Source organism: Halyomorpha halys, unplaced genomic scaffold (genome assembly GCF_000696795.3).
Source record: "Halyomorpha halys isolate HHAL.00 unplaced genomic scaffold, Hhal_1.1 Scaffold126.1, whole genome shotgun sequence".
Taxonomy (NCBI): Eukaryota; Metazoa; Arthropoda; class Insecta; order Hemiptera; family Pentatomidae; genus Halyomorpha; species Halyomorpha halys.
The window spans coordinates 271,024-295,225 of record NW_027112074.1 but is presented as its reverse complement, the minus strand read 5'-3'; the positions used below and the strand labels follow the sequence as shown (position 1 = coordinate 295,225).

The 24,202-nt window shown below is 31.0% G+C and overlaps 1 protein-coding gene across 1 annotated transcript in view; it reads right to left on the bottom strand.

Moving 5' to 3' along the window:
* LOC136796394 (uncharacterized) overlaps nucleotides 1-24,202 on the bottom strand; it is a 315,963-nt gene that overhangs the window by 23,875 nt on the left and 267,886 nt on the right. Inside the window, exon 3 of the mRNA XM_067050019.1 lies at nucleotides 8,607-8,706. Coding sequence (XP_066906120.1) covers nucleotides 8,607-8,706 — 100 coding nt within the window. The remainder of the gene's footprint in view (nucleotides 1-8,606; nucleotides 8,707-24,202) is intronic.

Sequence of the window (24,202 nt, the reverse complement as noted above, 5' to 3'; positions counted from 1 at the left end):
TATTTATTTATTTTATTATTTTTTTTTTTACTTTTATCATCCCATAGGCGTTGATGACCAGAGGGTTTTACCCCTTTAAGCAGCAATCAACAACAACAACAACAACATAATAAAATATGGTGAACATAACTAATAATGTGGGTGAGGAAAATTAAGAAAAGAATAGAGAAGGAGGGGGGGGGTAAAAGAAAGTTCGGAAAAAAGAGTATAAAACATAAAACGCACCTGCTAGAAGCAAATCCGACAGCCAAGTAAGCTCCGCGCCGCGAACGGCCAGGCTAAGATTTTAAAAATACGATACGAAAGGTTGGGACTATTAAAGAAGTTATTTCAACTTATTTCTGTTATTTTCTGACCGCATCCCCCATCCATCTTTTCCTCATATAATATTTTTTATTAAGATATTTATTTTATGTCTCAATATTAAAATAATGCCTTCATCACTTATTATAAATTTTGATTGACTAATATTTTTTAGATATTTTCTAATTAATAATACATTAATAACTTAGCATTAGTTCAGAATCGATAGTTTAGACGAAAACGACATTTATACTATCAGATGATAAAAGTTCTAAAAACTGATGTTTTATTTAGTTTTATGTAATAAAAACGAAATAAAAAATCACATAATATGGGAAAACTATGCTCAGTCGTTAAGGTACATGAATACCACTAAAATTCGTTATTCTATTTCTTTAATATTAGAAACAAAAATACTGAGTCGACTGATAAAGATAAGATAAATCGATAGGCACCTGCAAGTGCCTATCTAAAAAATCAATTAGTATTTACTTGCCTTTGAATCAGTGCCGGCAGCGAATTCTAGTAAGAGGGGGCCTTTTCTTGGGGATTCCCTTTACTGCCGCATAAAAATGAGCTCCTCATTTCGTAATTATTCCTCTCCTTTGTCCTTCCAGGGCTAATTAAACTGGAACAGTTCTCTGGAGTTCTGGAAGTGAGTGTCTTTGAGAACACTCAACTAGCTCTATCCAATTAATGTTACTACTTTTAGAATAGGATAATAGGAAATATAATAATATACGTGAAATGTAGCTGAATTTCATTTTGTTTCCCTCTATAACTCAGCTTCAACAAAGACTTGGAATTCAAAACTTCTTTTTTTTACTAGTTGTATTGGTCCCTGCGACATACCAAATAATTACCACAGCCTGAACTGTTGCATAGACGATGCATTAAGTAGCTAGTCTGCATTGGAAGCTGGTTGGATAAAAATTAGCAGCACGTCGTCCCATATAAAATGACAGAATAAATCAAGAAAGAATGAAGAAAGAAATTTTATTTATTTATTTTTTTAAAGAATAAATTTTCCATGTATAAATAAGTGAATACAAATTTACCGTCAAATAAAAAACAAGAAAAAATATACATATTTAGTTTATTTAACCAAAAAGTAGCTTACGTGGTTCTTTGTTTTGAGTGGCTTTGGGAGCCAGTGTTGGTGATTTATTTGCTATAATTTCTAAATTGTTTAATCTTCTTTAATTCTCATTTTATTCAGGGTGCTGAATTCAATGGAATGCATTTATTGTTATTGTTTTGTTTTCTTAATAATTTAATATTCTTAGGCGTAAAAAAATAAATAAAATATTTTTTCCTTGATTAAAAATTTTTTTTTCATAAATAAAATGTTATTCTGGTTTATAGTACTTAATTTGACTATTATTTTTATATAAATAATAGTCAAATTAAATAGTCAAATTACAAGGGACCTTCTAAGAAGGCCCCCTGACTTCGAACGTCTCAATAGGTCAATGATCTTACACAAACGTTGCTCCAACATGTACACTTTTATGGGGAAATAGTCTGACGACAAAGGTTTTCTATTTTTTCAAAAATGTGCAAAAACGAATTTTCCCACTATTAAATTGGAAGTCGCCGAAGAAATTTAGAAAAAAAAATTCAAGAAACAATCCTATTTTTGAAAAACTACAATTTATACATTAACTTTCGTTGGCTAGTTGTATATATTTTTGTTGGATAGTTGAAAACAACAATTAGATGAACTATTAAAAACTCACCTTTTCCGAATGCCGAAATAACTTCTGTAAGATTAGGTCTACGGGACACAAATATTGTTTGATAGGAGTACCAATGAGACGGTGAAATGTATTTGAGTGTAAGAAATCACATTTATCAGCATGATTTAACACATTTTATTCTTTTTTTTTGGGGGGGGAGGGGTTTCCACACTTTCCACCATTGTGCGTGGCACAGGTATTTTGGTAAACTTCCAGTACATACGGTATTCTAATTCAGTAGCTAGATCATTGGAGTATTGAAGCTACCTGAACCAGACCCGTCGTGCGAACACGACTTGCAAAAAAGACATTGGAAGATCAACTTATGATGTCTACGTTCCTAGGCCTCTACGCGCTCGTAACCCTTGTTCCTACTGTCGTAGAATTTTCATTAATATATTTCTATTGTAGCTAATCATCATCAAGGTATGATCTACAATGTATGACTATTTTAAGAATCTATTAGCTAACTAATATAGGGTTGAAGCTTCTTTCAATACCTCTATAAAACGAAATTTTGTTTTCTCTAATTTTTCAAACAAAGTTTTTTTTTTAATACTTCTCAGCGTTTCTCTGTATTAATTTCTGTCTGAGGAACTAGTTATTAATGTAGTTTTAATATTAAAAAACAATAGTCTCAGAAAAACACATATAGTTCTTTTATGATTATTTTTTGAAAATCATTGTCAAGTAAGAAAAATCAATTTTATATTTTTAATTGGAGCCAAATATACCACTGTGGTTGGTGGTTTGGATTTAAAATTAATCACTGGATGGGAAAACATTACAGCTAATATCTTAGAGCGGATTAAGCAAACAGTGAGATTTTTATGGAACGTGTCGTGTTTTTTTATGTATGACTATAAATGTATACATTTTTCTGGTGAACCTACAGTTTGGAATCCTTTTCCCTATTCGTTTTTCTACACCGAATAGCTATTCTTTAGTTCGTATTTATACATTAAAAAATATAATAAACCAATATAATATTGAAGTCATACCGTTTCGTGCACATAAATAAAAAAAAAAAACTATAATGTACTTGATTCAGGTTTAGCATCCCTCCTAGGATATGATCAGAAAAACAATGGTTATCACCTAGTGTTAAGTATGTATCAGGAAACAATCTTTTGAGGGCTTTACTATAATAAGTTTCACTTTTAAAAATAAATAAAATTAAAAATCCTGATAATGTAGACTTCGCTTTCGGCGCTTTCACGGTGTCGTAGTACAAGTTATACCTTTACTGAATTATCAACAGTTAAATGACATGAAACCCAATTTCCACTAGATAAAGGAAGACGCTTTGAAAGGATATTCTCAATTTAGCAACAACACAGAAATAGATCCCATTTGATCGGGCGGAGGTGGGAAAGAGGGGTGTTCACTTAACCCCCGCTTTGCTAGGATACTAATGGCACTGACTGGGGACCGGCTTCCCCGCCAATTTGATTTGATTCAATTTTGCCGCCTTGGCGAGAATCAGCGCACAGGTCCCTTTCTTTCAGGCACCCTTTTTCACTGCCTCATGAATATTAACTGGCGCCCTCTTTATATAGGCCTCCCTCGCTTTGGAATTTATTTCGTCAAATCCCAGAGGAACGGGAACCAGCCAACATTTTTAGATGTCCCATCTTCACGAAAGGAAAAAAAATGTAAATTAAACCATATAACGCTGTTGTTCTCGATGCAAATCTCTTCTCTTTATATGATTCATGGATGGAGGTTGTTAGCTCTTGCTAAAACGTCCCAAGTTCCTTGAGAGATTCTAGCTTAATCTCATAAATAATAAAAATGAATTTAAAGCAACAAGAATAAAGAGGATAATACGAAATGAGAACAAAATCTTTCTTAGTGAAATGATCTTTCGAATCAAGATATTCTTTTTTGTTAGACAATGAAAGAGTGGCTTAAAACATTTTTCCATTAGAATTAGTCTGATGAAAACAATTTACAGTAAAACAACCTACTTTTTCTTATTACAAAAAATTCTATAAATGACGATACCGTCTTAATGTTACATCTTAATGGGATTATATTTGTGTATAGGCCATCAAGTTAAGGAAGGATCTAGTGAGTGGGACAAAAGCGAATAGGTTATTTCTAAGGAAGGGTAACCGTTTCTTCTCCATATAGAGTCAACAGCTGTATTGTAAAATATAACCTATCTTGGATTTTTATTTTAACCTACCTATTAGTCATAGATGTTTTCTTTCGCGTATACTGATTCGCGAGTTAATTATTATTTCAATAGATAAGAAATATATTTTAAGCTTTACATAAAAAAGGTCTCTAGAAACTGTTTAAAACAGAAAAAAAACTTTAAAAGAGGTGTTCAGGAATGCGGTCAAGAAGAAAAATAGTTTTTTCTTTTTTTTGTTTGCCCAAATAAAATCTCTTTCAAATTCGCCAAAGGTCAATTATCTATATGTAATAAAAACAGATTAAACTTCATCGTTATGCAATAATAAATATTAATCGTTATGCAATAAATATTCGTTGTTAATTAGTTAATTAATTAATTTAATATATTAATATTATCACCGGGGCCGAGGCAAGGCGACGGCCTATCACTGATACTATTTGATGTGGTACTTGAACTAAAATTTAGCGAGCACAATGTCAGAATGAAAAATGTGAGACTAAATAATAAAATTTTCAACAAAGTCTGTAGCTATAAAAGTAAAATAACGGATGAATACTGCTTGGATAGAGAGCATTTTGGGAATAAACTAAGATAGGGTGGGGTTCTTGTGGGGAAGAAGGAGAGGCAAGGGAGAAAATGGACTGAGGAAGAGCGGAAGGAACAGTCCAGGAGGATGAAAGAGTATTGGAGTAGAAGAAAGGCGGAAGGTGTGAGGATGAATCGAAAATGATATTCGTGTCGTCCTTGCTAACCGGTTCCTGAAAAAAAAAAAAATTAGCCATATCTTCAAGTGTGTCCATATTTCACGTCACAGCTCAATGGCTTAGGATTAAACCCGAATATTTCAAAAACCCTTAGAGGCGATGATAAAACAATAAAATTAGTACTTCAGTTCACTTGAAAATCAAAAGATTTACTGTCAAAAATAAAACATCAAACGGACGAAAAATAATATATATATAAAATTAAAAAAAATAAAAATAATGATGCACAAGAACCAAAAAATGAATAAGAAATTAATGGTATTGATGACCATTGATATTTTACTTCATTAAACGAAAACAAGAAGTAGTTAAAAAAAAAAGATTAAACATAAAAAAATACCTGACTAAGTCTCAATACAAACAATAAAATTGTTACAAGCCTGAGATGGGAGGTTATTTGTATAAGACAATCACACCAATCGATTATTACAATCAAATTAAAAATATGTCTACTCAACATGCTTGACATCTTTAGTTGTGGAGAGGGTCATGCCTTTTTCAGTTGCCTATGTGAGCCAAATTTCGATCGAGAGTTTGTAGGATTTGGTTTCTGTGAAATTCATCTGAAAACTCGACTTGATATATTTTTTATTTTATGTTTCCAAAACATCGATACATATATTCTATCTCTAGTCTTGGACTTGTACTTTCTAAATTTCATCCAAGTGTATTAAAAAAAAAAATTACAGAAGAGGGTCGGGTGTGCGGTCAGCAAATAAACAGAACGTACTTGTTTGTGCCGATGTTTCTTCCAGAATTTCAGGCCAACATCAAGATCGCTTAGGCAGAAGATTCTGTCTCTAGACCTTCATCAGGGACCTTTGGACAGAACCTCTGCCTAAGCGCCCTTCGTGAAGGCCTGAAATTCAGGTCTAAATGTAGGCACAAATGATTAAGTTTTGTTTATTTGCTGACCGCACACCCGACCGTCTTCTACTCACATTAATCTGCGGTTGAGTATTAACACCTCATTAAAAAAAATATTTCATTTAAATGTTTTCAAACACAAATGATAAGGGCTCAAAGTACTAAGAACCACAAAGCACAATAATATAAAAGACTATCAAGACAGTATCTTAAGTGTTATGATCCTACGCCTGTAACTGTCAGGCAGGACTCCTATATTTACATCCCTATTTAGAAGTGAAATTGCTTAGGATGCGGCGTTAAATAAAAAACTACTACCAAGAAGGATGGGAGCTCTTTAAATTCATTCTATAATTACTAGCATTTAGAGACGAGGAGGGCTGAGCTTTAGCAGTTAAAGACTATGGGGTTGGGATTTTGCAGGGCGCCATTTATTCCGTCCTTAGGGAAGCCACTGAAAACACTCTCTGTTATTGGGAGCCAATTTCGAGTACAAAAAGTAAACTTTCGCCTTTGTCGGTTATTGTTTCAACCGTCTCAGTGTTTATTCTAAACAGTAATGGCTCATTTAGAATTCAACTTAAGACCAGATTGCAGAAAATAGTATATTTTAATATTTTTTTTCTTTTTATAATCCTAAAAATGAATATAGAATAGAGGACTTATTGCTTATTCCTTCCTTATCATTTTTATAAATCATATTGTGTTATATAAGCTGTTAGTTTTTAGTATATGGAATAGTTAATATCAATCAGCGGTCTCATACTTATAGAATTATTAATTTTTTTTTTCCGGGTGGCAGCACCTAATATTTTACGAGCTAGAAATAAGATTATAAACCTTTAATTTGATTATTTGTAATCTTTCTTAGATTCCCTTAGTTTCTAAGGGTGTTTAACTACCCCTTAAGGAAATCTAATCTCGTTTTGGTGTACCCATGTTTTATAGATACTAAGGGTTGATAGGCCATGTGGGTTGTACTATAACATTTACTGACATAAATTCATAGCTTTCCTTTTCTTTATAAATATTTATAATTCAATTTATATCATTGCAGATGTTATTCTATTTGTTTTGACTTGTTTTTTCATTTATACCATGATTTAGTTCAATTCTTATATCTTTGCGTATAATTGATTTCCTTTCAATTGCAAGAAAAATAAGGTAAGATTCATTTTTACCGTCCTTTAAAAAAAATATTGAACATTGGATTATTGATTGAATTAATGGTTTCTCATATCTATGTAGAAGCGGTAAAAAACCAATATATGACAAAAATATATAAAAAATACCTGTAAATAAAATATCTGATGTCGATTCACACTTTGTCATGCGGTTTCCGTAAAACTACAATACAAAAACTGTTATATGATTCATTACTAATATTGAACCAATAAGGATAAAAGTAGCCAGATTGCCCTTGAGTACTTATGCAGTGTATAGCTTTAAAGGACTTAAATCCCGATTTTTTCAAAATAGCTAAAGTACGTTTAATTTTAATTTTTTTTTTTTTAGAAATAATTGACCATTCCGAATTTTTATAAGTAATGAAATGTGAAAGGATTAGATAACTAACATAAGGAGATAACAGGAAAACTATTTTTTTTTTTTTAATTTGAGAACACATTTCTGGAAATAAGGGAAGTATTATAGACTTATTGTTATATATTTACAAGAAAGTAATGAATAATTAAGAGAAACGTATAAACAAAAGATGTCATAATACTTGACTTTGCGTCACCCTTGTTTTTACATAGTTAAATTTCAACCTGCGCCTGAAAAGAAGATGGCCACGAGGCCAGCTAATGTAAAATGTCATTAGAGTGCTACCAATCGGTAGTTTCTCTACACGCCTGTAACACTCCAATTTAACTTAACTATCAGATTTACTAAATGTTTTATAATGTACAGTTGGAAATAGCAATAAATAAATATTTTTAAAAAAAATTCAACCTATATATTAGTCAATTAGTTGACAGGATGCCTAACTCCTTAAAACCATTCTTAGAATTTTCAATATTAATTCTATAATAATTTAACATTAAAAGAAGGTTAAGAGCAAAATATAAATCATTTGTATTTCTGCTATACTTTTGCAGAAGGAAAATATTAAACCATTTCTGAATATTGGAGTTAGTCATTCAAACAAATTAAAGGCACAAGAAATTATTAGTAGGAAGGAAAATCAGCAGAGGAATTTCTTAGCGAAATTCGTAAGTTTCGATTCATTTTCCTTTATAAGAGCTCAGGAAAATAAAATAAAAGATTTCACATCTTTGCTATGCTATGTTCTGTTCCTAAATACTTTTTAAGAGTCGCTCTTAAACATAAAACTTCATGATTAAAGTTCAAAAACTGTAAAACTTTAGTTGCTTATCCGGATATATTTTATCTGGCACAAAATGACTCTTAATAAAATAAAAAAAAAATAAAAAAAGGTCCTCCAAACAACATATAAGCGATCTGACTCCTTTGGATTGCTTCCCGTTCAAGAGTGACCTAGTTGCAATAAGAAACTTTCAATAATATTACAAAAGTTCGAAACACGAGTTTTTTTTAATAGCAGTTGAGGAAAACAACCAAGTTCTTGTTGAGAAATAGGTCAAGATTGCTTGCATCGTTTGTGAAGAAACTGATAAGATTAGAGTTTAGTATGTTTTCCGAAGAAACTACATACTCATACGATCTATGATTGCGATAGATACTTGATTAAGTTCTCAGAAGCTACTATGAAAGTAATATACTTAAAATAATACTTTATGATTAATAATATTTATATGGACTCACATTGGCTGCTCAGTCTTGTTATTTGGAATGATAGATGATGTGATATGAGTTACTTTCTCCGACAGAACGTGCCAGAGGTTGGCTTCCTCCACTACCTCATCTGAAACAAGCATTCTCTGGTTACTTCAAATTATAACACCATGTACATATTCTCTTGTCAAGAATTCCATGATATTTATACATTATGTTATACACAAATATTTTGAATCCTCTTTAAAACACCTTTCAACAAACTCACATACCTATATTATGGTAGCACCGATCCTTTTTCCGTCTCTTAGAAGCGTTGGGTTTTGACGAATGATGTATTAAAAGTAATTATAAATAACTGAGAGATAACAAAACTCTGGCAGAGTTAAGTCGGCTAATTGGTGCATATTGGATTTTAATGATTTCAGGGACATCAATACCCAAGTACGTTCCTTTGGGACATATATTGAGTCTTATGTTTCAAATCCAAAACAATTAATAAATTAATAAACAATTAACATATAAATGGAACATTTTTTAAATAGCGCTCTAATTAAGTAGGGTCATTCTAAAGTTAGCTTCTAGAACCGTGGGACACTCGTCACAATTTTTTTCCTAAGTGACTATTGTGCGAACGAGCTGGAGGAACATAGTAGCACCGTGGTAAGGCGCGATGCTACTAACTTCATGGATCCGGATTCGAATCCGGCTAGGCCGAAAATAGTTTTCTGTTACACTGTAGCCGTGAGTCAACACTGTGGGTTCTGAAGCTCAACTGAGGGCGACCCTGCCTCATAAATTGGGTACCCTTAATTAGGTAAAAATATGGCGGTCGAGCGTGATTCCTTTCACAACCGTTATTCTAGTAACAGTACTTCCTTACAAAGAACCCTTCATGGGTTGTGGTGGTACAGATTTTAATTGGCTGAAATTATTCGACAAGATGCAGTGAATCTTTTGGAACAATTCAAGCTCAAGGAAGTATGAAGTTTTATCAATTATGTGCGTTAAATATGCTTTATGGATAATATTGTATTTTTTATAGAAATGAGCATGATATCGCTTATTTTTCGAATCAGTTAGAGAGAAGAAGGAGACAGATCTAATGCGATATCTCGCAGGGGTAAACTAGAGTTATAATATTTTAGCATGAACTGGTTATTGAATAACGCATGGATCTTTCCTATTGCTCTCGAGGTCCGATGACCATTATGCAATATAAGAGAATCAAAGATCTGAAATAGAAGTAAATTACTTGTTAGAAGTCAATCGGGATAATCCTATCAAAAGTATTAGATACTTTTATATGCTTATAGATTAGATCTCATAAATGACGGCCAAACACACAGCACTCAACATTTCATCAATTCAGGCATCAACAAGAAACAAAAGAAAATATCACACATGCACAGAAAAAATGCAGCTCATCCCACATCAACAGACTAAAAAGACTAATGACCGTACCTCATTCCAAGTTAGATGTCTTTAAGAAGAAACTGATCGACTAAACGAAAAGAGAGGTAATATGATTTTTCTAATTTTTTTTTTCTACGCCTAATTTTTTATTGCTGTTCATTTTCACTTCTTGGCTTGAAGAACTTGGATTCGAAAACTAACGGTTTTAATTTTGCTTAAGGGAATAAAAACATTTAAAATATGGAATTCAAATTGTATTTTGTATATCACTGCAACTTTATTTTAGGATAAACATATAGAGCATATAATATAAAATCAATCTAAAAATTAATTTGTTTTTCTTTAAGTCGGGAAGAAATTGCTCCCTGCGCCTTCCACTAGATTCGCTAATGGTTGGAATCTTCCAGTCCATTATAACATCAATCATCTTTTTTAATTAAATATTTTTACCTATGTTTATTCGAAGAATAATTTATACATGTATGTAAAAACCAACAACATATACCCCTACAACACTTGAAAGGTCAGGGGTTCAATACTTCATAAGGAAGTATTGTTTTTAGAACAACTGTTGTCCAAAGAGGTAATTTGTTCAAGATCACACTCTACCATAACAATTACCATTATTGCAGCACATGAATTTTAAATTATTATTAACAAAAAGAAATGGGTGATACATTCTAATTTATTTAGGTTGAATAATTTGACAGAAAAAAAAGTCAATATTAAATTTTGTTTTCATAACTTCGCTTTCTGGATTATATTTGGTTTCGGTATTGAAGGTGGATTTTTATTAAAAAAAATCGGAATGAAGATGTGTTAATGAATGTAAATTTAATTTAAATAAATTTAGTGTTCACTACCGTCAATTAAATTCCAACACTATCCATCCACAAATTGTTGAGCTTATTACTCACAATGATAATCATTTAATTATAATTCTACATTATTTTTGTCATCTGGAAGAAATAAAGGTATCTTACAGATTCGTAGATTCTATTCAACGTTTTTTTACCTTAATTATTAACCAGAGAGTCGGAAAATAATTTAATCTAGTGAGATTTACTGTAGAGCCCGAAATGAAATATTCAATAAGCCACCTGAGACTAGGACCATTCATGGAATGTAATAGGAGTTCCTTGACATCTTGGAACAGGATGGGAAAGATGACGCAGATATGCAAAATTATGACGCATACTAATACTTCAAAATGTTAAGTAGGGTACAACGAATGTATGACTGCAAAATCAACAATTATACTCTTTATTAAACGATGAAAATACCAATAATTTCTGCATAAAGAGTAATTTTATAGTTTTCTTCCTTACTCTTTTGACATTCCTAATTTAACTAACTTATTTGAAACTAACTTTCTAAAAATTATTTTTTTAAATTGAAACTTGGCAGAATACCTTTATTACTTTATTTCTACAAATCTAAATACGTTTCCGAAAATTCAACTCTAACAAGAAATAGGAGATTATGACAAAACATCACTAAAAAGATACAACCACATATGAATCACACATAGATCATTAGACAAGCATAAAAAAACAAACTTGAAACCTATTTTGTATATAGAAAATTTGTTTATTGTAGATGTATTTTTTAACCAAGTATATTAATTGTATATTTATTTAATGTTTATTGTTTATGTGTATTTATTTTAATTTTTTTACAACTTATTAATTACAACAATTATTTTTTCTTTTTATTGAGTAGCTTTTTTATTAATATTCATTAAAAAAATTATGATTTATTAGAATTTAATAAATCTAATAAGTAAAAATTAACATGGCATATCAGCATATATTCTCAATATATGCATTGTCATATATAGTATTCATCCGATTGTGATTTTTCAGGATTTACCCAAGAAGATTATAGGCTGCCCCAATTTTTACGGTAAAAAAAAGTTATTCACAAAATTAAGCATTTTTCGCTGGTAGCTCATAAAGTTGTTATATGCCAATCGATTTGCCTCTTTCTGAAGAATAAGAAAAAAATGTATTAATGATTCTATTCAATATGTTTTATTCAATAAAAATAAAATCAGCAATTTTTGTTTTGTTTTTTTGGAAAAAGCATATCATATTTGTTTTTAGCGTCGTCTGAAACCCTCAAATACCATTTTCCATAGAAATAAAAAATTAGAAAATTGATTTAGTTTTTATTCCGGTGATAATTTTTCATATAATCGTTTATGATTCCTCTGCATTTTATCCAATCCCTACGTTCATGAAATCGCTGAAAAGCTGAATATCTCCTATTTTAACCAACATTAACAAAATTTAGATTTAATGCTATTATAGGGCTAAAATGTTAGTTTCAAATAATGAAATTTTATTTTTCATCTTTGGCTCTAATTGTTTTAATTAGATTCGTTTTGTGCCTTCTAGTGTAGATTATAGAGCTCTACACTACAGTTAAGTCAGTAATAAAAGCCGAAAATTTTGGGCTAAAATATTTAGTTTTGACTTTTTTGAAAATTTATTTAGTGTTCGAGGTGCTAAAAACTAATAATATCAACTTTGTTTCACCCCTAAAAAATCTTTTACCACACTTTGACAGGTCAGTCATGTTGAATTGTTTCAATGCAGTAGTAATATTGAAGCACAATGAGGGTTATTACATATAAACTATTCATATTTTATGTAGTTTATATGTGACAATACCATAGATAGTCAAATTGTCTAAAAGAATAAAAAAAATTAAAAAAAAAAAATTAAATCACATAAACTTATTATTCAAAATGTTTATGCAACTTACAATGCCCTATGTATGGATTATAGCCATATGTATTTAAAAATCATTAAAAAATAACACTAAAAAAACATAACCATTTAAAAATTAAGGCTATTAGTATTTGAGACACAGTATGATAATATATATCTCCACAAAACTATATGCCTTCATGAAGTATAATTCACTTAAAACTGATACAGTTACATACTCTAAGATACATAAACTCACATTCTCAGGATCAGAGTTGGTAAAAAATTAGCTATAGTTGAAAATAATAACTAAAGTTGCCATGGATACGATATTTATCAATGGTTCATTCATGAATAAGGGTCGTATCAGGATCTTCAATCCAAAATTTACTTCTAGATTTTGCGTAAAAAATAAAAAAAAGAGAAAATTAAGTTAATATATCAACTTTTTACTCTGGCTTACATAAATATTTTAAAATATTGAAATTAGTACTGTTCTGATTTTTAAAAGGTTTCTTCTCCGTGAAAACTAAGTATTTGTTTTATAAGGAATATTATTATTTTTAACTGTAGTTAGCTTGGACGTCTATTCATTTATTCGAAGTATTACAAAACAATCAAGACAAGTTTTGTAAAAACGCTGAAGTTTGTTTTTAAGGACCGTGGTAAATTGCTTCTACATAATTTAAGATAACAATTCAGGGGCCTCTACCTCGGGGAGCTTGTATAGCTGATCCAATGTTGGACAAAACATTCAACACTTTAATGATGTTATTTTGAAGTACAGTCAGGTGAAAAATAAACGTCGCTACAACAAAAAATGTCGCATTTCCAATAATTAACAAATATTTTGATAATGTTGTTCATATAATTTTGTATAGAGCTGATTCAAAATACAGAACTATATACAACAACTGATTAAATAAATATCAAGTAAAATTTTATATAAAATATAAATTAAATCAGATCCTAAACCTGAAAAACCAAAGAAATTTCATATTAAGCAGTTTTTAAACTTTGATCTATTAAGCACTATTTGAGTTTATTGTATTAAGAAAACAAATCATTAATATGGTTATAACTCAACACTATATGTATTATTCGGTATTCCACCAAAATACAATACAATATAATAACAAAATAAAAATAAAACATTAAAGCTCTTAGAGATCTAAGAGTAAGTCGTTTAAATACAATAAAGCTCTTTTTCAATTTTATGTACCATAAATACTAAAATAAAGTTTAAAATCAGCTTTATGGGCCGCTTGTAGCTCAGTGGTTAAGACACACTCTTACCAATTTGATGTCTATTGGTGGTGCCGGTTCGAATCCGGCCTGGAGCGTTGACTTTTTTCATTGAGTGGTGGTCCCAAAAAATGAAAAACTTTGACCCCCAACCATGGTTAAGCAGTATAGGACTCTAATTGGGAGTCTTGGCCGAAAAAAAAAAAAAAAAAAAAAAAAAAAAAGCAGCTTTGTACTATTTAAATTTCATGGAATTTTTAAGTTTATTTTTCCACATTACTTGTATTATCTCAGAAAGATACAATTAATTAAAATTTATATTCATAGACAATCACCAAGCGAGACTTTGAAGTGGTTAAGAGCTCAGATATTTAACCAGAAGCAGATATTTGAGGAAAGATGAGAAGGGGAACTATATGCATAAACTCAATCTAAGGACGTTCATAGGCGAGGGAATTGGAGCGTCAGCAATAACTGCTTCGTGACTACAGCGGGGCCGGTTCGGATCCGGCCTGGGTATCGATTTTCATTTCTGTAGTGAACTTATGAAATGAAAACTTGACCCCCACCATGTTTATAATAGATCGGCCAAACTGTCTTTGGAAAATCAGTAATGTCGGAAATGGGATTCCCAGGCAAGTTAGTATGACTAACAAGGGGTTGTAAAATATTATATATAAATATTTCTAATATAGAGTGTTGGTGCAAGGAGAGATGACTGAAGCCTTCAGTGTGAATTCCGGAGTTTGCTAAGGAGACTGTCTTTTCTCAATATTATCCAACTGGGTGGTGTACACTTAAGAATTACGAAAAAATGCCTCTAATTCATGGATGATGTATCAGTATTAGGTACTAAATGAAAAAGAAACCAAGTCTTTTCACTGACTGCAGTGGGAGAGTATACAGAATTAGAATTTTAAAAAATAAAGAAGACAACAACAAAGTATTATAAGCCGAAAATTAGACCACAAAGAAAAGATAAGATTAGGAAATAAAACCTTCCTGAAAGTGAATGGCTTAAAAAAAACTAACAACAACAATTATTATTAATCATTAACAATCGTTCAATAGTTTAGAAAACAATAAGAAATAAACGGATCATTCTATCAAGCATCTCATATCAACAATAGTTTAATAGGACGCCTATATAATGTAATCTATCCAAACCTCCTTTCAATATCTATAGTATAAAGCATTAAATTAATTTTTTTTTTATTTTTTATTTTCCGAGTTTCGATACAGCTTAAGTGACGATATATTACATCATATATTCATATCCCTGGAACTGTAACTGTATACAAAATACATGGTTTATTTCACCTTGTAAATATATGGAAGTAGCCTATGGCCATGTCCATATTGCACTGCATCCCGCTTCCCGCTTGACCGCTTATATGTGGCAGGTTCTATTAGCGATATTCAATCTGCTGGGGGTTGTAATGGACCATTCACGAAGTAGATAGAGTTGCACCTGTCAATTATTTCTACTTTTGGAGATTTGATTTTGTCAAAAACATTCAACTTCTAGCATAAAGATGTTCAAGCTAATTGATAAAGACGACATGTTTTTAAAGAATAATTCTAATCAGTCGATTTTATAGTGAAATTAAAATAAAATTTAATTCATAATAAAAAGATGCAGCAACCTAGAACTCAGAACAGCCTCAAAGTTTTTCATTCCCTCTGTATCAAACCCAGCAAATAATTGTATTAAAATTACGATGGAACTTTACCTTAAACTACAGAAAACCCTCTTGACAAAAATTTAACTGAGGTCCCGATCAAAAAAATACATTTGAACTAGCTCTGTCGTAAGAGAAGTTAATGGTTAACATAAAAGGATAAGAAATAACGCAACTCCTCAACTCCGTACGCGGGCACCAATTTTATTATCCGTAGGCACTTTTCATAATGAACAAAAGTCATCGATATGTATCCACAAACTCACGATTCCAGAATTAAATTTATGGTGTATTTATTATGAAAAAAAGTTATTAGTGCATTATATTAGGCCTTTAACGAAAATTTGTTTTGTAAAAAAATTATCCATTACGTATTTAAGGTACTTGTATTTGGTTGCGGGAACAAGTCCGGCAAGTGGGCCTAGTGGTCCTTTTTGCCAAACCCTGGTGGCTACCCTGCCGCCGTAACCAAGGTGGGAGTGTCGAGATTCATTCATTGGACCTGCCGAAAAATGAATGACTGGAATAGGTGGGAATTGAACCCACAACGTTCCAAACTGAGCGCACTTTGGGACCTGCTCCCCAACTCGCACTGCCGTGACGTCCCTCGTATTTAAGGTACGTAAATATTATTTCGTTGCCTGGTTACAAATCAATTCTTATCTGAAATCACTAAGAAAATATTCGTTATTTAGAAATAATATTTCTTATTAAGATAAATAAAAAGGAAAATTGACTTTTTTTTTTAATTCACCTACATAATTAGTTCAATAATTTTCCTATGTAGTTTAGGAGCAGTAGCTACTAAATAAAAACATTTTTATGGCATTAAAAAAAAAAAAAATACGGTTGCTCTAGAAACATTGCGAAATAATTTTCAATATTGTTAAAAATTATATAAGTATTCTTTGAAAATAATGATTGAGGCAAAATTTCACTAAAATGACACATTGATTTTTTTAAAAGATGATTGAGGCAAAATTTCACTAAAATGACACATTGATTTTTTTTTAAATTATAAATAAAAGATACAGTTGAATTTTTGGGGCTACGATGTATCACAGCTTAAATTTACATAATTCTATTATTTTTCATATTTATGCTCTTTTTATATTTATCCCTTTTTAACGACCACCACCATATAATGGACAAAATTATTTTCCCTACAGGTGTGCTGTATATTGAAGTTTCAATGTAATCTATAGTGTAATACTAAACTTCATTGGTTCAATAGGATTTCCTCGGAACAGACCGAAAAAGCCTGGTAATTAACGTAACTTCTCCAAATAGTGGAGGGAGTGACGACCGGGCCCGGATTGTGTGTACATTGTGGCGAACTGGGAGGGTCGACTGTTCCACATTAGGTAAGCGAAAAATACTTGGACCCTGACGGGACCTCCCCTCCCGACGCGCTTCATTAGACCCAGCCCGTGGATTAATTAGAGAGCTCTGTACTCTAAAGCTTTTGTTTCAGGGCTAGGGTCCGGATTTATTGCCACAGCTCCGTTGTTATCTGACTGCTCTCTTACATTTCGGTTCATGATGATGAAGCAAGTTCTTACGAATCTGTCAACACAAATATTTTTAACATTATCAACAGGTTTATATTGCATATTTGGTATCATTAGAGACGGAACAAACCTATGTTGTATTGATGTTTTCGCAAGGAGTTTGCAATATTAATTTTTTTGTTTGTTTTATGAATAACAAAAATGCATAAATTTGGGTAGGTATTTAATAGGTTTTGAGGAATCTAGACTTAATTTTTTTAAATATAACTATTATTGTAATGTGTTCATTTCCTTGTATGCTAGTATAAATATTCATTAAGTAGTATTTTTTAAATTCTAGTTAAACATTAAATTTAAATTTAATTACCCATGTACGAAACTACATTGCGTTTTGACAATTTGGCAATTAGGCATATCATCCAGGATTGCCCATATTTCATGTTACACCTCAATAGCTTAAGATTAAACCCGGATATTAAAAAAAAAACACTTACAGTCCGACGATACTATAATAAAATTATTATTTCAGTTTATAAATAAAAGGGCTTACTGTCACAAATATAACGCGAAACAGACAAAAAATTAAATATCAAAAACAATAAATAAATACATTAAAAAAAACAACAAACGTAAGTAAAAATAAATAAAATATTAATGGTATAGATGAGTAGTGATGTTTTACGGCATTAAACAAAAACAAAAAAACATTGCCTTTTTATAATTATATTTGATTATCTGATTATTTGATGATATATCTACATTAGATATATTTAATAAAGAAAAAAATGTATTGTGTTAGCAAAAAGAACATTTTTAGAGAAAAAAGGAAAGTAATATAAAAAAAAAAAGAAATATAGGAGAAAAAAGTAATAAGATATATAAATATAATAATAATAAAACAAAAACGTAAAATAACAAACAAAATCACTACTATGTATAATAAAGTTTTTAATAATAATGTTTAATCTCTGATAAAAATAATTTACAAATCATAATAGAAATAATTACCAGACATAATAGACTACTGTAAGGTGGATAGGGGTTCCAAAAACAGCATGATTTTATCTCTAATTTAACTTATTTATTATCTATTATATTTTTATTGATTTCTGATGGGAACCGATAGAATGAGAAATTTATTATCTATTTATAAAAAAAATTAGAGACCTCATGCTGTGGTAGAGTTGATGGAAATAAGTTTGTTCAATATTGGATGTATTTTACAAATATATCATGTTTACCAATTGGCAATATAGGGTATATTAGTCAATCAATCCCATGCTTTAAAAAGGCACTATTTTTATTTAGAAATTTAGCAATAGAGAATAATTGAAGTAATCAAACTTATAAGTAAAAATATGTAGTAACGATAATTAAAAATAAAATTGAGCATTTGGAATTGAGGATACTGAATTTGGTATACCCTTACTATTTTGTATGTACCCACTCAAATGAACTCATTGGCTTTTCAAGTACTAATACTTATTGGAGAATACTGGTTCAGTTTTTCTAGTAACCTGGTTTTCTTTACGGTTCCATTCTTCTCACTTCCTCTAATCTTGCTTCTCCGCCACAATTCTATACCTCCCTGCAATTCTCTTCTGGGCTGCAAGACCCCAACAACTCAGCTGAGCTTTATCCCTGTATTTTTCTAATTGGTTGGTTTCTACTAGGGGTGGGTAGCTGCTAGTAGGGCAGTTAAGGGTCGCACAGCTGTCCCATTGTAAAAAAAATTAAAATTTTCGGGTTTGCATTAAAAATATTAACAGTATTCATTTATCTACAAAAATTAACAAACCTAATTTAATAGTCAAAATATATTTAATCAAACCATATTACCTTCCATCGCAGTGTTTTCGATTCATGGATGTAGATACCCATGTGACAACAAACTGACATCGTATCAAAGAAAGGGTTAGATTATAAATCTATTTCAATACATGTACTTATTTTAATCGAATAAATTCCGCATTAAAAGATGGCTCAAGTGCCCACTATATAGGCAAGGAAATAAAGATGCTGTGAATTGAAAAAAAAAATGTTTTAAATTTAATAATTAATATTAAATTTAATAGCTATTAAATTTAATAGCTTTTACTGTCTAGAGTGAAAGCTCTGACAATTTTATATTTTGGTATTAAATTTCAAAATTAATACAATTAGAAAACTAAAAAATAAGCCGAAGCATGGAGTAACTCGACATCTTTCTAAATAATTCTCACCATCACATCAGTCATCATCAACATTCATATGCTCATTTAAATCCATAGAACCTTAATCAAAATTAATCAACAATCATAAATGTTCTATTTAGGCCACCTTTAAATTATACAATAGCTTTTTTTTCTGTTAATTACGTTTAGTTATCATTACAATTAGTACACATACAACCAATAACAAATTCAACCAGCCAATCAAGGGTGAAGGAGCTCCTGGCCTTGAGTCGGAGGCGCACTTCATACGACTTTTATATATTATTTTTAATAATTGTTATTTTTATATTTATTACCCTTTATTTTTAAATATTTAGAACTAGTTATATTTATCACTTATATATTTATAACTTTTATTTAATTGCACTTATTTTTTTTTTTTTATAAACGTATATTCATTTTTTTTTTTTTAGATTTCAATGAAATATGTAGGAATTTATATATACATGTATTTTTTCTATATTTAAAATGTTGACTATTTATTATACTGAGAGAGAACTAGATAAGACATGAGAGAAAAAAAAGAATAACTTTATAACAAACAAAAAATGGAAAAAACAGATTAATAAAATAAAACAATAAGAAAAAAAATATCAATTACTATCAATATTTTAATATTTATGCCTATTTAATATAAGAATAATAAACAATAGTTCAACTATTCTTAGTTGTTATACACATATGTATAATATATGTATTGGCAACCCAATAGAGTTGGGATACACTACACTGCTGAATAAAGTGTTTATAATAATTATTATATAATAAACTTATATTATAATAATTATTAATATGACAAGATATAATTTACGATTTTTTTTTCTTTCATGGGGCTTTAGATTGCCGCAGAATTATTAGCTGTAACTTATTCTTCCAGGCATGAATTTCCAAATTCCCTCTTCAAGGTGTTGGAAAAGAAGTTTGGAATAAGTTGGAAGACTAATTAACCGAAACCTGTTTCAAAGAACATTGCCTAAGAAGTTTTGATTAGCCTCCTCATTTAGGACCTCCCCGATAGCTGATAGATTATTTACTGTCTTTGAGGAAGCGGCAGTCTTTGATGTCACTGTCGCTCTTGACTTTTGCTCAGTCACAGATTTTTTTAAAAGCCTCCTCTCATCAGAATATTATTAATATTAATCAGTTTCAAGGACCGAATTTCAATTCGATTGTTCGTATTTATTCCATTAGCTGATGCCACATACATGAAAACTTCAATTTTTGTTTAAATCTCAAAAACTTTAAAATGAAATGTTTTTGTTTTTACACAAATCATTGGATGTTCTATATTTCATTTAAAACATCGGAATAATAACAAATGTGGTTATAAGTGAATGGTACCCAAGATGGAAAAAAAAAATGGTTTCTTGAGAAACAACCTGATTAACAATGTACTCAAATCATTTAATCCTGCATTGAATAATTATCAGCAGGCAATTGTGGTAAGGTTGACTGAAGACAGGTAACATTGTTATTCCAACTGTGATGACATTTTAGGAATTGGTTGGTACCAATTTCGTCCTATATCGATTTTATCATATTCCATCCACTACTTTCGCTTGCACATGCGCGAACATATTTGCCCTATACTCTATTTCGAAAATGGCTCGTTGGAGTTGGTGATTAGTGTAAAATGAGGAATTAATTTCTTCAGATTCCACCAACTACTTCAGCGTAGTTATAGGGAAAACACCTTTATGGACACAGTTATATTGTAACTATAACTGATCCTGTAGATTTTGTTATGAAGCTATAAACTACTAACCTTGAAATATAGGTAATTATCCACTAAATATAAATCCCCTGAAATATTTTTTTTTTTCAAAAATAAAAGAAGAGGAAACTGAAAAATAGGTTTATGGATGCGTACACAATACAGGTCTACGTACTTGGCACACATTTGTCCCTATCCTCACTAGTGCAATAATTATAATCGTGTGAGATATATATTTATAACAACAAATAAAAACGAATGGTACTAATTTAGGTGTGTTGGCTACCTTTGTGAGCGTCCTGTTGGTGTAATTGTCTGAAAAAGTAGGTTAGTGCAGTGTAAGAGTGCTATCGAAGAATATTTTGTGCCTCAGTGAGATCAATTCCATTATTGTCTGCAATACAATTTTTACTAACTTTCATCTTTAGATTTGCAGAATAAAATCCACGAGAGGGTGAGTAAATATGCAAGTTAACGAACGCTATAGTATTTAACAGCTATTATTATAAACAGACTATCATTATAAACTATATAGTATAAACTATGGACATCTGGCACATTTCGACAGACACTGACTTAAGCAGGTACAAGCTGTCATCTCACAATGGACTAGCATCAGTCTAACTATTTTATGTTTAACACATGTAAGTCAGTTCTCACGAGTCCTTAGGTCATGGTACCTTACGCCCAATTTCTTGGAAACCTGGCCACCCTGTTTCTAGTCACGCCTTTTTCTCCCTCCCAGATATTTATTTCTAATTTCATAGGCTCCCTAGGCTCCGCCTAATTTCCTGAATTATCTGATTGGTCCAAACCCTTTCTCCTATTTCACTATTCTTCCTACCCCCCTTCTTAAGTGTACACATATATTTCCTAGACTAGATAGCTAAGTAAGAAGAGAGACACACTGTAATAGTAAGAGTAACATGTAGTTCTTGTAAATATGTTAGAATAAAATCATTTTAGTCTTCACTGATTTTTATGTTATTTAATTTGCATATCAAGAAAAATACTCGATTTGTTAAGCAAATGTATCTGATGGAGATACATTCGCATACCCACTATTTGGGCTAAGAAATATTCGTCTACGCATGCGTAAGCGAAAGTAATCGACTGAATCTGATAAAATTGATATGGAGTATAAACTAAGTACTAACTTAGACAAGCCCTAAAAATTTCATCAAAATCAAACAAACGATTCCATCGATTATGTCCGCAAATATATTAGAAAGAGCGACAAACGTGTTATTCCTAAGTTACAAATGCAACAGCAAGGTTAAGGAGCATGTTACTATTATTTACATGAAATGGGGAGATATGCACAACTTATCTCCGATAGTTTTCTTTGACTATGCCTTATCAATAGCATGGGTTTTTTATGTACACAAAATGGGGTTAGAGCTAGGAGGAGGAAAACGTTTCCAGGATGTGGAAGATGTAACAGCTACAAGCCAATAAATTACAAATACGTGTGGAATATTATAAGGTTTTGAAGGATGGAAAATAAACTCCTTCTCTAGACAACGATGAAAAGAGTGTTACAGGGTACACAAATCAGTAACAAAACATCACCCTTTTTATTTCTTCTAGACCATAAATATCATGTATTATAGCTACTCTTTGCTTAAAAGAAAAATGTTACTACTAATTAATTATTCATTTATATTTTTATTAAAAGATAGAGCCGTAGGTTCTATCAGATAGAGCTGGTTGTACAAATCATAACTTGGGAGTGAACATTTTCAATTCTGAAAATTTTTTTTGTAATTTTGCATGAATAAAAAGCTTTTTAGCTTTAAGAGAGTTATTTAGGGAGAAAAAATGTTACACAACTTTGTAATTACAATAGGTAAATCTTGATGATTATCGCAGTTTGGTTAGTGACACTTGACGAAATGAGTTGACGAGAAAGCTGTCAGACGTTAATATCCAGAGCTGACACCAAGGAGATGGATAGCTGACCCTTCACCAATGGTGGCAAAGTCAAACAATGCCCGCGCCAAGTTGCAGACCCCAAGCACGGTCCAGGCATTACTCTAAGTCAGTGGGGCCATTTCTTTCGCAGCCGCATAGCAGCTGAGGCTGGACAAATGGTCCCGTTTCCAGTTCTCCAGTTTTATTACTAATCCATGAGGTTTATCTCACATCTTGATATCATCTTAACATCCATAAAAGCCTTCTATTAACCGAACATAAATAGAATTTATCCAAAGACGTAAAATAAAAATAAAATATTTTATTAAGCAGTCGTTAAACGGGAACATACACTACAAGATGATTTGGAATTTGAAATATAACATAAAATATTTATGATTGTCTAGTGTTTTTTTATTGCCTTCAAATCTAGGAAATGTATACTAGTTATCATCAGAGTGAGGATTAACCAATTTTTTAGTCAGCGATATTTTGAACCTCGCGCAGTTTTTGAAATACTGAGGATTTGTTGTATTTCCAACAAGTAAGTTTGTTAGTTTGTTATTTGATGACCATTGGTATCACAACTTCTAAAAGATCCTTATCCTAAAATAAATTGATTCGTATGGCATATTGATTCCATATTTTTTCCTTCTTTCTACAGTCTTTCACTGCTTTTCAGTAAGTAATTTAGCAGCCCTTCGCTTACTTTATTATTAATTATATAAAACAATTATTTATTTATTATTAATGTATGGGGCTTTATTAATGATGTATAAACAGCAAACATAACTCTACACATATATAATATTTTTCCACCACATTAAATAGAAAACTTTAAATTTTAATAATCTAGAAGTTTAAATAGGGACATGTTCAATATTAACTCTAAAAAGCAGTGGTTCTTAACCGGTGGTCCTCAGACCATAGACCACAGGTGTTCCACGATGGTCTTGATGGAAGGTCCAGTCGCACATATTTTTGAGACGGTTAAATAACATAAAATGTTATACTAGATTCTAGAACTATTTTATTAATTATTATTATATGGGCAACAGTTATTTTATTAATTATTATATGGGCGGCAGACCATGGAGGTCTTAGTCCTCGCGTTCCTTGACGTGTTTTTTTCGTAGTGTAGGTTCGTCACTCCCACGCCTACTTTTTGTGAGTACCACCCATTTGCTAACGGGTCTCACAAATGCCCGGGGGGGGGG